The sequence below is a fragment of the Lucilia sericata genome, unplaced genomic scaffold (assembly GCF_015586225.1).
Source record: "Lucilia sericata isolate MDLA Ls3-8-SP2 unplaced genomic scaffold, ASM1558622v1 Contig003713F_arrow, whole genome shotgun sequence".
Taxonomy (NCBI): domain Eukaryota; kingdom Metazoa; phylum Arthropoda; class Insecta; order Diptera; family Calliphoridae; genus Lucilia; species Lucilia sericata.
In genome coordinates this window covers 1-17,823 of record NW_023997002.1, presented here as the reverse complement: position 1 = coordinate 17,823, position 17,823 = coordinate 1, and the positions used below count along the sequence as shown (strand labels likewise).

General features: G+C 30.4%; 3 protein-coding genes and 1 pseudogene across 3 annotated transcripts; 1 reads left to right on the top strand and 3 right to left on the bottom strand.

Annotated features, from left to right (window-relative positions):
- Positions 1 to 247: 247 nt before the first annotated feature.
- Positions 248 to 1,669, bottom strand: LOC119614941. The gene is made up of 3 exons (XM_037971028.1): positions 1,464 to 1,669; positions 1,207 to 1,344; positions 248 to 1,137 (listed from the first exon to the last, which is right to left on the bottom strand). The coding sequence occupies exons 1-3, from the start codon at positions 1,632 to 1,634 to the stop codon at positions 1,048 to 1,050; spliced, it is 399 nt and encodes a 132-aa protein (XP_037826956.1). The 5' UTR covers positions 1,635 to 1,669; the 3' UTR covers positions 248 to 1,047.
- Positions 1,670 to 6,202: 4,533 nt separating this feature from the next.
- Positions 6,203 to 7,062, bottom strand: LOC119614938 (histidine triad nucleotide-binding protein 3-like). The gene is given in 6 exon segments (XM_037971026.1): positions 6,203 to 6,371; positions 6,426 to 6,455; positions 6,457 to 6,620; positions 6,682 to 6,708; positions 6,711 to 6,833; positions 6,836 to 7,062. Coding segments are annotated over 6 exon segments (450 nt in total). The 5' UTR covers positions 6,864 to 7,062; the 3' UTR covers positions 6,203 to 6,293.
- A 1,156-nt stretch (positions 7,063 to 8,218) lies between these two features.
- LOC119614939 (histidine triad nucleotide-binding protein 3-like) lies at positions 8,219 to 10,226 on the bottom strand. Its single transcript, XM_037971027.1, has 4 exons — positions 9,988 to 10,226; positions 8,804 to 9,142; positions 8,550 to 8,743; positions 8,219 to 8,491 (listed from the first exon to the last, which is right to left on the bottom strand). The coding sequence occupies exons 2-4, from the start codon at positions 8,985 to 8,987 to the stop codon at positions 8,420 to 8,422; spliced, it is 450 nt and encodes a 149-aa protein (XP_037826955.1). The 5' UTR covers positions 8,988 to 9,142; positions 9,988 to 10,226; the 3' UTR covers positions 8,219 to 8,419.
- Positions 10,227 to 11,447: 1,221 nt separating this feature from the next.
- On the top strand, positions 11,448 to 16,221 carry LOC119614937 (annotated as a pseudogene).
- The last annotated feature ends 1,602 nt before the right edge of the window (positions 16,222 to 17,823 follow it).

The following is a 17,823-nucleotide window of genomic DNA, read 5'->3' as shown; positions in this document are numbered from 1 at the left end:
GAACTGAACTAGAACTGAACTAGAACTGAACTAGAACTGAACTAGAACTGAACTAGAACTGAACTAGAACTGAACTAGAACTGAACTAGAACTGAACTAGAACTGAACTAGAACTGAACTAGAACTGAACTAGAACTGAACTAGAACTGAACTAGAACTGAACTAGAACTGAACTAGAACTGAACTAGAACAGAACTAGAACAGAACTAGAACTGAACTAGAACTGAATTAGAACTGAATTAGAACTGAACTAGAACTAAACTAGAATTGAACTATAAATTCTTTAGAGAACCTGCAATTTGCAAACATTTGTTTAGCTACGATTTTCCATTTGGATCTAAGAATGGCCCAAAGGATCGTACGATTTAACACCGGTAAACCAGAGTAGTATGAACACATTTCAAACGTCCAGAGATAGAGCCTAATAGCCTAAGTGCGTAATCCGTGAATTAGTCCCTATGATCATGGAATTTTCCTCGACATTTTTCGCTGCAAAAATGTATCATTTTGGTCTGATTATAGGTTGATAACATGTTCAAGTAGTCTAACCTCTAAGTTTGAATCTAATCTTTCCTTAGAGAAGGTCCAAATGTCCCGCCGAACACAGACAAAACGAAATTTTGTGTTTTACAATATAACCGGGTTTCAATATTATACAAAATACTCAATAGTTGATGTACTCTCTTAGGCTTACTTTGTAAAGACGTTGTTGTTGTTGAAAATAAATAATTGTTATATATTATAATACTAACTAGTACAGGTATATTTCTTTACTATGCTAATCTGATAAAAAAATTTTGTATTTAAGAAAAATACTTATACGTTTTCATAATTGATTGCTACAATTTCCAATATATCTTAGATAAATATCTGTATAAATTAATACTTTTGCAAACATTATCCACTTTAAAAGTTTTACATTAAAATCATAATAAAAGAAATAATAACAATTAATACTGCTTCCTAGGTAAAATGTTTCAATAAATTTGAAAATTTCCAATGCAAATCATGTAAAAATTCATCGAATTGAAGACGTAAGGCCCTATGCTAGGTGGCACGACGATTAGTATTGCCGGTTCTTTGAATGACACAGCCCTTAAACGAATTAAGGCGCACATCAATTTCACCCTCTTCCAGCTGTTTCAAATAAAATTTAAGAGTAAACTTATTTATAGCCAATATAAATACATATCACAAAATACACACCTCATCGAAAGCGTAAATATCCTGATAACATGAATATGATATACAACGTCTAACACAGGCTTTTCGTTTAACACCTTCAAGATTTTCGCAGGCTACATGATGTTCACAATTAACCTCGAAATCATGGTATGTTAGTTCCTTTTATTGGGTGTTTTTAAAATAAATTAATTTAAATTAGTTTTATGCTAATCTCTTTTCTATGTCTAGAAAATCAATAATTCTTTTACAGATTTTCTATAATTAAAACTTTGACCTACATTTTTACTTGTCTCCTTGTAGGCATATTCGGGAAAATGAAATGTTGCTGCTTTGGCCAATGGTTTGCCATCGGTACCCTTTTCTTGCAGACAATAAATTTCACTTAAAAATTGTGTTAAAATTAAGACTAAATTTGTAAAAATTGTAAATTGTTGTTTATTTTGCCACATTGTTAGTTTTTGTTGTATGTTGTTTACGCAGGACGATTAAGTTTCTAACTGAGGAACAGAGGAAGCATGTGTTTTGACTTAACGGTTAAGTAGTGTGTAAAGGAATAAGGGTTGTTTAATAATGATAGCTGTCAAAGTGACAGATATATACTTAGTCAGAAATAGATAAAATGTTCCTTTTATAGAAAATATTCGATAAAATTCCTTTTCTTTTAATAGAAATTTTTAGATAAATATACTTTTTAGAACATTTTTGTCCAGTATAATAGTCTCATATAGACTAGTCATAGTCTAGTCTAGTCTGTAGTCTAGTCTATAGTCTAGTCTATAGTCTAGTCTATAGTCTAGTCTATAGTCTAGTATATAGTCTAGTCTATAGTCTAGTCTATAGTCTAGTCTATAGTCTAGTCTATAGTCTAGTCTATAGTCTAGTCTATAGTCTAGTCTCTAGTAGTCTATAGTCTCATAGTCTAGTCTATAGTCTAGTCTATAGTCTAGTCTATAGTCTAGTCTATAGTCTAGTCTATAGTCTAGTCTATAGTCTAGTCTATAGTCTAGTCTATAGTCTAGTCTATAGTCTAGTCTATAGTCTAGTCTATAGTCTAGTCTATAGTCTAGTCTATAGTCTAGTCTATAGTCTAGTCTATAGTCTAGTCTATAGTCTAGTCTATAGTCTAGTCTATAGTCTAGTCTATAGTCTAGTCTATAGTCTAGTCTATAGTCTAGTCTATAGTCTAGTCTATAGTCTAGTCTATAGTCTAGTCTATAGTCTAGTCTATAGTCTAGTCTATAGTCTAGTCTATAGTCTAGTCTATAGTCTAGTCTAGTCTAGTCTAGTCTATAGTCTATAGTCTAGTCTAGTCTAGTCTATAGTCTAGTCTAGTCTATAGTCTAGTCTATAGTCTAGTATTAGTCTAGTCTATAGTCTAGTCTATAGTCTAGTCTATAGTCTAGTCTATAGTCTAGTCTATAGTCTAGTCTATAGTCTAGTCTATAGTCTAGTCTATAGTCTAGTCTATAGTCTAGTCTATAGTCTAGTCTATAGTCTAGTCTATAGTCTAGTCTATAGTCTAGTCTATAGTCTAGTCTAGTCTAGTCTAGTCTAGTCTATAGTCTAGTCTATAGTCTAGTCTATAGTCTAGTCTATAGTCTAGTCTATAGTCTAGTCGTCTAGTCTATAGTCTAGTCTAGTCTAGTCTATAGTCTAGTCTATAGTCTAGTCTATAGTCTAGTCTATAGTCTAGTCTATAGTCTAGTCTATGTCTAGTCTATAGTCTAGTCTATAGTCTAGTCTATAGTCTAGTCTATAGTCTAGTCTATAGTCTAGTCTATAGTCTAGTCTATAGTCTAGTCTATAGTCTAGTCTATAGTCTAGTCTATAGTCTAGTCTGTAGTCTAGTCTAGTCTAGTCTATAGTCTAGTCTATAGTCTAGTCTATAGTCTAGTCTATAGTCTAGTCTATAGTCTAGTCTATAGTCTAGTCTAGTCTAGTCTATAGTCTAGTCTATAGTCTAGTCTATAGTCTAGTCTATAGTCTAGTCTGTAGTCTAGTCTATAGTCTAGTCTATAGTCTAGTCTATAGTCTAGTCTATAGTCTAGTCTATAGTCTAGTCTATAGTCTAGTCTATAGTCTAGTCTATAGTCTAGTCTATAGTCTAGTCTATAGTCTAGTCTATAGTCTAGTCTATAGTCTAGTCTATAGTCTAGTCTATAGTCTAGTCTATAGTCTAGTCTATAGTCTAGTCTATAGTCTAGTCTATAGTCTAGTCTATAGTCTAGTCTATAGTCTAGTCTATAGTCTAGTCTATAGTCTAGTCTATAGTCTAGTCTGTATCTAGTCTATAGTCTAGTCTATAGTCTAGTCTATAGTCTAGTCTATAGTCTAGTCTATAGTCTAGTCTATAGTCTAGTCTATAGTCTAGTCTATAGTCTAGTCTATAGTCTAGTCTAGTCTATAGTCTAGTCTAGTCTATAGTCTAGTCTAGTCTATAGTCTAGTCTCTAGTCTAGTCTAGTATAGTCTAGTCAGTCTAGTCTAGTCAGTCTAGTCTAGTCTAGTCTAGTCTATAGTCTAGTCTAGTCTCTAGTCTAGTCTAGTCTATAGTCTAGTCTATAGTCTAGTCTATAGTCTAGTCTATAGTCTAGTCTATAGTCTAGTCTATAGTCTAGTCTATAGTCTAGTCTATAGTCTAGTCTATAGTCTAGTCTATAGTCTAGTCTATAGTCTAGTCTATAGTCTAGTCTATAGTCTAGTCTATAGTCTAGTCTATAGTCTAGTCTATAGTCTAGTCTATAGTCTAGTCTATAGTCTAGTCTATAGTCTAGTCTATAGTCTAGTCTATAGTCTAGTCTATAGTCTAGTCTATAGTCTAGTCTATAGTCTAGTCATAGTCTAGTCTATAGTCTAGTCTATAGTCTAGTCTATAGTCTAGTCTATAGTCTAGTCTATAGTCTAGTCTATAGTCTAGTCTATAGTCTAGTCTATAGTCTAGTCTATAGTCTAGTCTATAGTCTAGTCTATAGTCTAGTCTATAGTCTAGTCTATAGTCTAGTCTATAGTCTAGTCTATAGTCTAGTCTATAGTCTAGATAGTCTAGTCTATAGTCTAGTCTATAGTCTAGTCTATAGTCTAGTCTATAGTCTAGTCTATAGTCTAGTCTATAGTCTAGTCTATAGTCTAGTCTATAGTCTAGTCTATAGTCTAGTCTATAGTCTAGTCTATAGTCTAGTCTATAGTCTAGTCTATAGTCTAGTCTATAGTCTAGTCTATAGTCTAGTCTATAGTCTAGTCTATAGTCTAGTCTATAGTCTAGTCTATAGTCTAGTCTATAGTCTAGTCTATAGTCTAGTCTATAGTCTAGTCTATAGTCTAGTCTATAGTCTAGTCTATAGTCTAGTCTATAGTCTAGTCTATAGTCTAGTCTATAGTCTAGTCTATAGTCTAGTCTATAGTCTAGTCTATAGTCTAGTCTATAGTCTAGTCTATAGTCTAGTCTATAGTCTAGTCTATAGTCTAGTCTATAGTCTAGTCTATAGTCTAGTCTTAGTCTAGTCTATAGTCTAGTCTATAGTCTAGTCTATAGTCTAGTCTATAGTCTAGTCTATAGTCTAGTCTATAGTCTAGTCTATAGTCTAGTCTATAGTCTAGTCTATAGTCTAGTCTATAGTCTAGTCTATAGTCTAGTCTATAGTCTAGTCTATAGTCTAGTCTATAGTCTAGTCTATAGTCTAGTCTATAGTCTAGTCTATAGTCTAGTCTATAGTCTAGTCTATAGTCTAGTCTATAGTCTAGTCTATAGTCTAGTCTATAGTCTAGTCTATAGTCTAGTCTATAGTCTAGTCTATAGTCTAGTCTATAGTCTAGTCTATAGTCTAGTCTATAGTCTAGTCTATAGTCTAGTCTATAGTCTATCTATAGTCTAGTCTATAGTCTAGTCTATAGTCTAGTCTATATCTAGTCTATAGTCTAGTCTATAGTCTAGTCTATAGTCTAGTCTATAGTCTAGTCTATAGTCTAGTCTATATCTAGTCTATAGTCTAGTCTATAGTCTAGTCTATAGTCTAGTCTATATCTAGTCTATAGTCTAGTCTATAGTCTAGTCTATAGTCTAGTCTATAGTCTAGTCTATAGTCTAGTCTATAGTCTAGTCTATAGTCTAGTCTATAGTCTAGTCTATAGTCTAGTCTATAGTCTAGTCTATAGTCTAGTCTATAGTCTAGTCTATATCTAGTCTATAGTCTAGTCTATAGTCTAGTCTATAGTCTAGTCTATAGTCTAGTCTATAGTCTAGTCTATAGTCTAGTCTATAGTCTAGTCTATAGTCTAGTCCATAGTCTAGTCTATAGTCTAGTCCATAGTTTATTGTGTTCTAGTCTATAGTCTAGTCTATAGTGTAATTGTGTTCTATTTATTCCTCCATTTAATAAAACGTTCAACAAAGGATGAAAAAAAATTAACTAACCTTCATAATTGCTGTTGTTCTCAGGAACATCTTTGGACGTTTACATATATATTGTACATTACATTTTAAACACTTATACAGGCCATATTTTAGTAAAATATGATTTATTTTACTTGCAATTAATAAAATATTAATTGATCTTGACTAACTGGACTTTAAACCAAAAATTTCCTAAAATTTTCTATTTATCACTTTGTACAGATATATTTTCATTTTCAACACACACCACATGATAAACACACATTTTTCTATGTAAAACACTAATTTTTTTGTCGTTAAAAATTGAAATTCTCTTATTAAAATCTTTTTCTAAATCCTATTAGAAAAACTAAACAGATTTCAATGCAAACAAAAGGAAACTAAACAACAAAAAGGCGCGATGTCAAATTGTTTTAAAACAACAAAACAAAGAAGTTGCCAGATTTCAACATGCCATATTTACAATCCTAACGTAGTGGCACTGTTATTATTTCCTTTATGTCAATATCTGTTTTTCCCGGTATATTTTGACTAGTGACGTCTTTGTTTGTTTACCAAAAAACAAATATTTTTGTTTGTCTTTTATTCTTTATTTACATTTACATTTTGTTGTTTTTTTATTAAAAACATAAAATGAAACAATTTACATAATTAAATTTAAAACAAAGCAAAAATAATTAATAATTTAAGTATTTATTATTTGAGTATCTGTTTACCCACTACAACTGTGCCTTTGTGCCTTTCAACAAGTGTACAAGTTTATGATTACTAGCTAAATACTGGTTGGCCTCCTCCACCTGGAAATTTGTTAGATACATATTACATTTGTTTCAAAAATAACTCCAACATACCGTTTTAAACCAATAGGAGGGAGTTTTAAAACAAATATCTATCATGCGAGGACATGTCGGTACCTGGTGCTATGCCATGCATATGCAAATGATAAACACTTATAATAGGTGGCATGTGAAAGCCCAGTAAAGCCTCATTAAGATCAATATTTAAGGATTTGAAAAATCTCTGCAGACCTTCTTCCATTTGATTGACTAAATAAAAATACATATTCTATTTGTTATTATTTACCATTATTATTTTAACTCCACTTACCTAAAGATATATCATCTTTGGTCATTTCTGTAGGCATTCTATGTGTCTTTTCGTTACACATAGAAAATGATATTTTGAAGCTGGTTTAATATCTTTAAATATCACATATTCATCAGTTTCTACTTCAATTTTAGTACTGGGTGATTTCCCCTTGATATATCACAGAATACACAAAACACCATTGTTTCCTTTCGAACAGTTAAGACATCCACTAATGCCCACCTTAATAAAACTAAATAGTTTGGGAAAAGCACAATAATTTCGTATTGTTTTTCTTAGTATTTTTATTTGTTATTCTTTTACTTTACACTTTTCATTTGTTCACAGATAATGTATGATTAATACCAATTCTTGGTACTACAAGAAATATACTATTTATTTATATCAAACAACTATGTACACATGATCTATAATATACAGATACGAGACTTAACCAGTATTTAGTAGGCATAGGCCTTATATAGGAGATCGAAAGTCGACTATGTACAAAAAAATTATTGACAAATTGTGATTCACATAAATTTTTGGTAAAATTTCATATACAAATTTTTTTCTTTTCTATAGAAATTTTCTTTTTATAGAAAATGTTAACATTCAATTGATAATATACCTATCCAAGACTAGTACAACACTTTCTTAAGGATATCGCTATAACTGGCAACTCCTTCCCTCGAATGGTGCTGGTGCTGTTGTAACAAATCATTATTGTGTTGCCTTACAATGTTTTAAAAAACATCTTTGACAAAAGATCTAAGTAATGCTTTAAAATTTAATTGATAGTATACCTATCCAAGATTTGTACAACACTTTCATAAGTATAACGATAAAACTGGCAACTCTTGCCTAGAATCCTGGTGCTGTTGTAACAAATTATTATTGTGTTGCCCTTCAATGATCTTTAATTTAATGTAAAACTTGTATGTACATATAGTATATTGTTAACTAAGGTTGAGACTATAATAATCAACTTACCTTCATATTGCTGGCGGCCTCTGGAACATCTTAGGACGTTGACACATTTTGCTTTATTTTAAACATATTTTACTTTTCAATCACTTTTTATACAAAACAGGCCATATTTTAGTAAAATATAATTTAATTTTTAATTTATTTTATATGCGACTAATAAAATATTATAATTGATCTTGACTTACTGAATTTTAAACAAAACTTTTCGCAAAATTTTCTATTTTACTCTTTTCACAGATTTATTTTAATTTTTCTAACACACACCACATAAACAACACATTTTTTCCATTAAATTTCTAAATTTGTTGGTAAAAATTAGAATTTTCTTATTAAGATCTTTTTTTTTCTAAATCCTATAAGAAAAAGTGACTGAATTTATTGCAAACAAAAGGAAACTAAACAACAAAAAGGCGCTAACTGTCAAACTTTAATCACAACAAAAAAAATTATATAGAAAAAAAAGTAAGCTAAGTGCAGAAAACAAATACAACTCTTAACTAACGGTTCACTTTTGTTTACATATTTCCTTTTCTGCAGGCATTCACCTTAGATTACTATCTCTTTTATGTGACGTCATGTTTGTATAGCAATCTTTTATTTATCATTTTATTTTTAAACTTATTGCAATTTCATTTACATCTTTAAAAAATACAACAAAAAATATACAATTTACATAATTTTTATGTATGAGTGGAAAAATATGGCTAATTTATTATAAATTTGTACCTAAAACCAATATTGAAAAACGTGCAATGACTTATAAATTTAGTTAATTATAAACCCTAAATGGAAGTGACAAAACTTTATGATTTATTTCCAAATACTGTCTAGCGTCCTCAACCTTGAATAGAAACAAATTTAAAGCATTTTCCTTTTAATATTGTTTTAAAAATACTTACCGTTTTTAAACCAATATGAAGATGGTTAAACATAAAACTATTAGTCCAAGACATATTAGAACGTGGTGCTATACCATGCATATGCAAATGTTTGACACTTATAAAGGGAGGCATGTGGAAGCCAAATAAAGCATCATTAAGATCGATATCCTGCGATTTGAAGAAACCCTTTAAACCTTCCTCCATGCGGTTGACTAAAATAAAAAAGTATGTACATATTACAAATTTTCCACCAAAATTTGTCTTCTACTCACCTAATGGTATATCTTCTTTGGTCATGACCTTTAAACTTTCTATATGCCGTTTCGTTACACATAGATAGTGGTAAGTTGAAGCTGGTTTAATATCTTTAAATATCACATATTCATCGGTTTCTACTTCCAATTTGGTATTGGGCGACTTTCCGGCCACTATATCACAGAATATACAACGAGTCATGTCTTTTCATTGGTGGCAGCAGTTGAGGCATACACTACCAGCAGCAGAATTATAGCCAAACCAATTATACCTAAACACAAGAATTTCTTCGTCTGCCTTCTTTTGACACTTTTAGTTGTTGTGATTTCATGTCTATTTCTTTATTTTATTCTAATCTATTGGAAATGATAACAAAATAGTGAACGTTCTATTAGAGTTGCATAAATAATATAAGTAATCGGTTACTAAAGGGGTTAAGAAAATAGGTTGCGGGCTAAAGGTCATCATAAAATGAAATAAATTCACTTTTTAGTAAAATTTTCAATTTCTAATTCACTTTTGAATATAAATTTTTTGTAGAATATTTTTTTATATATGTTGCCCATAATATAATGGTTGTATTATGATATGTTCCTATAAAAAAATATTTAATACATTTTTATTAAATTTAACTTTTTGTTGATTGAAATTTTCTAAAACTTGTAGTAAATTTTTATTACATTTTCAGTTAACAGAATTTTTTGATAAATTTTGGTTTTATTGAAATTTGTTGATAGAATATTTTACTTTTTTACAATTAGAAAATTTTCGTTAAATTTTCTCTTTTATGGAAATTGTTCAAAATTGTTCCTTTTTATGGAAAATTTTCGATAGATTTATTTAATAGAAAATTTTTGAAATAAATTTTATTTTTAAATAATTTTCGATGAATTTTCTACCTATTTAAAGAAAATTTTTTATAATTCCTACAGATTGATCCCAATTTTTTGAAAGTACATATTATAATGTTAAAAAAAAGTATTGTTTATTTCTTTGCAAATTTAATGTACACATGTTCCTAGGTATTTACATTTTACCTAATTCCATTTTATTATCTTTAAAATTGCGACCTTTAGTTTAGACGAACATTAATTATGCTTTTTTTGGTAGCTTAACCCAATTGAAATCAAGTTTGAATATTGATGAGTTTTCAAATAAAATATGTGGCAAGTTTTTTTCGAAATATAAAGTTTTTACTCACTTTCAAAAGAATTGTTCAGTTTTAGGAACTTTTTATGTTTTTCTGTACAATAAATATTTTTGTATATAGCTGTATTAGTAATTAATTGTTGTTGCTGCTGTATGGCAATTTTTTTTAAACAAATACAAATTGTATTTATAGAAGAACAACAAAAGTAAAAAATATGCACTTGTTTACTTAATACGTAGTACCGATTACCTGTTTCTGGAAAAAATTTACAACACAAATTTGTTTAGATAATTGGTAGTCTTCTTAAGTTATTTAGCTATCAATTTTAAGTGAATTACGTTATCAATGTGTAGTGGACAAAAATCGTTAATATTTAAAAAGTAAACTAAATTCAGGGTACACTAAACAGGTATATGCATCACTACAACAATACAAAAACAACATGTATTTTGTTTTTGTAATTGTATGAGCTCAATGTCAAAAGTAATAAAAATATTTGTCTTTTAAAAAAATTCTTAATTTTATTTCAAAAAACATGCAGTAATTTTGGAATAACCTGATTTGTGCCACTAAATTTGTATCTTTAGCTACAAAAGTTTGGCAAACGAAAGTGGGCCAAACAACGGGCGCAATACTAAAGATTGTTGATATCTGAATGGCCTGATTTGTGCCAATAAAGTTGTGTTGTGGCTACCAAAGTGTGGCTAAAGACAACAGCCTTCGCAACGTGGACCTCAGAAAGGGCGCAATGCGGAAGATGGTTGAAATGTATTTTTTGTGCAAACAATATTATTTTTTTACAAACTAAACATTTAAATTTTTTATTATTAAATTTTATTTTGTTTCAAATAAACAAAAACATATTTTGACAGAGAAGGTATGCAAATAAGAAAACAAAACAAATATCTTTTATATATACAAATCGAATATCTTTTATATATACAATATCTTTTATATATACAATATCTTTTATATATACAAATCATTATTTTTACTTAAATAATCTAAAAATTTCATTAAACAATTTAAAAACTTACTATATTTACATTAATTTCTTAGTTTAGCTCACATTATTTACATTTTCTACACCTCTTTCACATACTTTACACTGGCAAGCAACAATTTCCCTTAAACTCTTAATGAACCATCTGGCAACTTTCTACTACTATCTGTTTTTGACAGCTCTGTTTTAATGCCGTTTGATTAATTTTGTTGTGCAAAAAATAAATAAAAGATTTTTTCTTGATAAAGAAGTGCAATTTTTTCCTAATCAAAGTGAAATTTAATCATAATTTTACAATCTCTTACAAGAAAAACTTGTTAAATATGTGAAAATATAAAAACATTAAAAATTGTGTAAAATATTGTTAAATAACAAAATATATATTACAACAATTGTTATAAGCAGAGGGGCGGATTAAAGCCGCATTTAAAAAACTATCAAATTTAATTGATAAATTTTTGTAATACAAATAGCTTTTTGTATAAAAATATTAAAAAATAATGAATGAGTGAAGGCTCCTTCCTTAAATTCCCTGTTGGGTTCGGATCGCGGTTCCACGGATAGTTTGTTGGCAGAATCACTACTCGATATGGAAGAGGTGAGTTGTTCAATAAAACATATTTTTGTTATTGTTGCTGTAAGTCATTTATGTTAATTATAGTTGGATGATGTGGAATACTCAATACCACCCACCGGCGCTTTACCTTCCTTGGAACAGTTTTAAGTGAATTTGAAGCTGATTCTGATATAGCCTCAGAGCTGGGCATACCACCACCCACCCCCACACCTTCTATAGCAGATGAAAGCAGTGTGCGTATGTCGGGTTCGGGTGGTGGAGGCAGTATTATGCGTTATACCATGCTGCAAGGCATTTCAACTCAAGTATCCTCGGCAGCGGATCGTATTAATGCCGGTATGGCCTCTTCGTGTTGTGTGTGTAGTCATTACTATGCAGTGGGTACTTCTCATGGCCATATACTCAATTTCGATGTAACACAAACTTACGATGGGCTCACCAAGATAAAAATGGTCAAGGAGCTGTTTCCTCTATGTCCTACAATCCAGAGTGTAATCGTCTTTTGGCCGGTTTTGCTCGTGGTCTAGTAATAATGCTTGATACTCAATCGGGTGATGTTATGCGTCAATTATTCGATGTGGTTACTCCCAATACGGAGTACTACATGTCAAATGGACTTCCCGGGCAGCTATGGCTTTAGCAGCCGATTCTGCGGATCGGTATGGTCTTTAAGTTTTACCCGTAAGCGGGGGGTCAGAGGCTGCTCTACACGTTGTCTTTTTTCCGGTGCTCGTGGTGAGGTATGTGCAGTGGAACCTTTATTAAGTCAGACCAATGAACATCATGATTTAGATCAATACTGTATAGTGGCATTGGCTACATTATCGAAATATTTTATAGTCACCATAAGACCAAGATTAAAGGTTATCAAATATCATTTGCTGCAAGGGCCACCTTATTGTTTGCCTGTTTTAGCTGGCAAATGGTTTTTAATACAAGCTGCCGATACCTCCAGATCTGTAGATCCTGTACTCGTAGTGGGTCGTGGCAATCAACTATTTTTCCATCAATTATTTATCTCGCATGGACGCATAACTCTACTGCTTTTGCGGCATATAACCATGCAAACAAATCTACTGTCCGCCCACTGGCTGGGACCCAAATGTGTGGGTTGTATAGATAACTTCGGAAATTTTACATTTGTTAGATGTGCGAACCAGCAAGGAATTGGAATGTATAGATGTGGCCAATGCTGGTATGGTTTATGGTTCGGCACAATTTAAAGGGTTTGGCTACGGGTGGTAATGTTTCGCCCGCTTTGCTTTGGCTGGCACACATGCCTGCTACAATTCTTTAGCTTGCCGTGGGGTACAGCTGTATGTTTTGGGAGCAAATCAATGCATTCGATTGGTGTGTAGAACTTGGATGGAGAGGATAACATATTTGGTAAGTAAACTTTACCATTAAAGGTGTTAGCAATAACTGATTTTCTTTTAGGTTAAAAATCAACGTTGGCAGGAGGCCTGTGATTTAGCCTTAGATGGCTATAAAGCGGCAGGCGAGCGTCCCAAAAGGAAACAACAGCCAAGGAGCGTATTATTATGTTATTTAAGGAGTACATAGCGGCTTCTGCTAGAGCACCCGATTACTGTTTAGGCGCCATTATCAAATGTCTCATAACCATAGGAGAGCTAGAACTGCTATGGACCCAGCTATGGGAACGTTTACAGAACAAAGAACTATTCCTACACCACATTACCGCACATATAGAAAATGACGATATACACGTGTTAACCCTATTATTTCCCAAGCCCTAGTAGAATATTGGCTTAAGATATCACCCTCACAATTAGAAGAAATTATCTTAAAATGGAACTGGACCTGTTTGGACTTAAATCAAGTTCTTAAGGCGGCCAAAAAAATATAAACTCTATAAAGCACAAATATTCCTAAATGCTAATGCTTTGCATGACTACACTGTTTCTTTAACGGAACTTATACCCTTGCTGGACTATGAACATCCTGATTTGGGTAATTGCCTTTTGGTTATATTTCTAGTAGTTTAGCCGGTCGTGGTTATCCTCAGGGTGACATACCCGAGGAACTAAGACAAAATGTTAAACATGATGTTTTGCGTTGTTTGACTTCCGCTGCATTCCAATACTAGTGAACCGGATGAATTGCCATATCCCTATTTGAGGGCCCTATTGAAATTTGATATACGCGAGACTTTGAATGTGATATCGTTGGCTTTTCAGGAGAAGGAATTCAATTGTGAACTGGGTTTCCAGCATCGCAAAGGATTATAAATATATTGTTGGAAATTATGACGCCGGAAAAATAATACGGTGAGTGCTGATTATTAAAAACGGAGTTTCATCAAATTTTAGTGAAACATTTGCACCAAATTTTTAGTGAAAACATTTTCACTAAATTTTTAGTGAAAATTTTTCAAAAAATTTTTAGTGAAAATTTTTCATCAAAATTTTTTTAATGAAAAATTTTCACCAAATTTTAAGTGAACAATTTTCAACCAAATTTTTAGTGAAAAATTTTTCACCAAATTTTATTAGTGAAAAATTTTCACCAAATTTTTAGTGAAAAATTTTCACCAAATTTTAGTGAAAAATTTTCACCAAATTTTTAGTGAAAATTTTTCATCAAATTTTTTAATGAAAAATTTTCACCAAATTTTTAAGTGAACAATTTTTCACCAAATTTTTAAGTGAACAATTTTCAATTTTTTTAATGCAAAATTTTCACCAATTTTTTTTTTACAAATTTGCACCAATTTTTTGGTTAACATTTCATAAAATTTTTAGTGGAAAAATTTTTCACAAATTGGTTAGTAAAAAATTTCAACCAAATGGTTAGTAAAAAAATTTCACTAAATTGGTTAGTAAAAAAATTTCACCAAATTTTTTAGTGAAAAATTTTCACCAAATTTTTTAGTGAAAAATTTTCACCAAATTTTTTAGTGAAAAATTTTCACCAAATTTTTTAATGAAAAATGTTCACCAAATTTTTTAATGAAAAATGTTCACCAAATATTTTAATGAAAAATTTTCACCAAATTTTTTAGTGAAAATTTTTCAGCAATTTTTTTTGTGAAAATTTTAGTGAACAGTTTTTCACCAAACTTTTAATGTTTCTACCGTACTTTTAATGAAAAAGTTTCACCAAATTTCACTAAAATATTAGTGAAAAATATCATTAAAATATCACTTAAACATTGTATGAACATTTTTTAGACATTTTTATTTTTACTGATTTTCCTTTCCTCTTTTTCAGTGGTCCGAAATGGTTGTCTACTCAATTTCATTGCTCAACAGATCTCACAATCCTGCTTGCCAGCCGATACACAACTCCTCGAAAAAGTCCTCAACTATTTATCTAAAGAAGTCGATAGAAAATGAAAGTGCTCGCTTACATTCCGAACGGGAGAATGCTTGGCATGAGTTGCTTGTCAATAATTGTCTCGATGCCATAACCAACGATGAAGAACAATTAGAATTGGCCAAAAAGGCTCATTGTCATTATGTGGAAGAATATTATTGGAAAAACTACAACGTTACGATAACATACTCGAGTGTTATCTCAACAATCCGTTGAGGACACGAAACCATGTTTGTGTATATGGAACGACACAACAATGATGAGGAGAGAAAAATCTATGAACAACTACGTAAACATATCAAAACGTTTGCTGACAATAGATGCCCAAGAGAAACGACACGCATAGTGGATTTATATTTTAATAACCAAAATTGGGGAATTGCTGGAAATGGTGGGCAGATGATGAAAAGATTTGTTACATTTCTCAAACATTTGCAGCAAAGAAACGAAACTTGGCCCAAGAACAAAAACTAAAACTTTTGGAGTTATTGTGTAAATTTGAACCTTTAGAGGTGGAAGAGTTTTTAAAGAAAACGGCAGGTTATCATACTCAGGCGGCCCTTAAATTGGTGCAACAATACCAACTCTTGCAGGCAGCCATATTTTTAGCAGAGAAATTATTTGATTATAAATTAGCTTTTAGCATTTCTATGGATATTTTAAAAAGTGCCAAAACGGAGAATATGGCCGAATGTGCCCAAAAAGGTGTCAGCTTTATGTGCTCGCTCCTCCATGTGCTCTAAATCTTGTCTAACAGCCAAAGAACGTGAGGCATTGTGGATGGATTTACTAAAGTTTATTTGCCTTTAGAGGAGTTTAAGTCCATAACAAAAACCATGCTGCATGAAGCCTCACAACATGTCGATCTGCCCAATTTGGTGCAGCTCATCATGAATACCCATAATGTTTCGGGAAGTTTTGGTGATATAAGGAATTACTTTTGAGTATGCTAAATCAATCGAAACAGGAAACCCATGCCATGGAAATAAGTCAAAAAATAATGGAAAAAAGAATTGGCACAAGAATTCCATAATACCATAAAAAAGCCACACGTGGCCTATGGATAACCATGATGCGTTGTGTCGTTGCCAACAACGTTTGTATAATCAATCGGCCATATTGATTTTAGGTTTCCTGTGGTCATGCCAGCATGAACAATGTTCCCAAGAGTTTTTAACAAAACAAACTGTAAATCCCTCCAATGTTTTGACTGTGAACAACAGTGAACAATCATCAATGCAAGAGAATAATTTAGAATGTCCTTACTGCCTTAATGAAATCGATATAAGGATATTTGATAACCTTTACAATTAGCCAAACCTAGTCATAATGTTATAACTACAACAGCAATACTAATGCAAAATTATAAAGCCAGTAGCCAGAATTGGGAGTTTTGCAATTAAAATCACCACCTAGAAAATTTTGAAACGTTAGCACTGCTTTTTGGGGGGAGCGCTGGACATAAACCATAATCCTAATTGTATACGTAAATTTAAACAATTTTAGAGAATTGCACTTGTTAACAACTCTACTCTCGCGCTTTTCTCTCTCTCTCTCTATTTACTGTCACACTATTTACTAAATGTATTGTCCTTTTTTTAGTTTTTAAGTAATTGTATTTTTATATTAATTATTTATATAAAACAATTTAAAGTTTATTTAACCAGTATTCTTATTAAGACTTTCTGTTGTTATACCATTAATATGATGGCTTTTTTCTATATTATCAGGGTATATAATTATTAATACAAAAGCAAATAATTTGGTCAATTTATATATTTACTACTACTATTCTACTACTATTAGTTTTTGTATTTTGTTAAATTTATTAAATTATATAAAATAAGTTATACATTCATATTATACATACATATATTTTATGTAACTAAAACAAAATGAAAAAAATATCTCTATATAAAATAAAAATTATAATATTTATAAAAATATCTATTATTTTGCAGTTTCTACAATACAATTATGTCGATTTGAGTCTGGAATCTCTAGAGAAGACCTGTTTTAAAAAGTCATATCTAACAGTTTTTTAAAACCAATTCTTGTTTCAATATAAGAGAAATTTGCAAAACCCAAATATTTTTATAGAAAATTTGCACTATTGCAACAAATTTCAAAGAAAATTTTGCACTATTGCAACAAATTTCAATAGAAAATTTTGCACTATTGCAACAAATTTCAATAGAAAATTTGCAATATTGTAACAAATTTTTATAGAAAATTTTGCAATATTGCAAAATATTTTTATAGAAAATTTTGCAATATTGCAAAATATTTTTATAGAAAATTTTGCAATATTGCAAAATATTTTTATAGAAAATTTTGCAGTATTGCAAATTATTTTATAGAAAATTTTGCAATATTGCAAAATATTTTTATAGAAAATTTTGCAATATTGCAAAATTTTTATAGACAATTTTGCAATATTGCAAAATATTTTTATAGACAATTTTGCAATATTGCAAAATATTTTTATAGACAATTTTGCAATATTGCAAAATATTTTTATAGACAATTTTGCAATATTGCAAAATATTTTTATAGACAATTTTGCAATATTGCAAAATATTTTTATAGAAAATTTTGCAATATTGCAAAAATTTTTATAGAAAATTTTGCAATATTGCAACAAATTTTTATAGAAAATTTTGCAATATTGCAACAATTTTTATAGAAAATTTTGCAATATTGCAACAAATTTTTATAGAAAATTTTGCAATATTGCAACAAATTTTTATAGAAAATTTTGCAATATTGCAACAAATTTTTATAGAAAATTTTGCAATATTGCAACAATTTTTTATAGAAAATTTTGCAATATTGCAAAATTTTTATAGAAAATTTTGCAATATTGCAAAAAATTTTTATAGAAAATTTTGCAATATTGCAACAATTTTTATAGAAAATTTTGCAATATTGCAACAAATTTTTATAGAAAATTTTGCAATATTGCAACAAA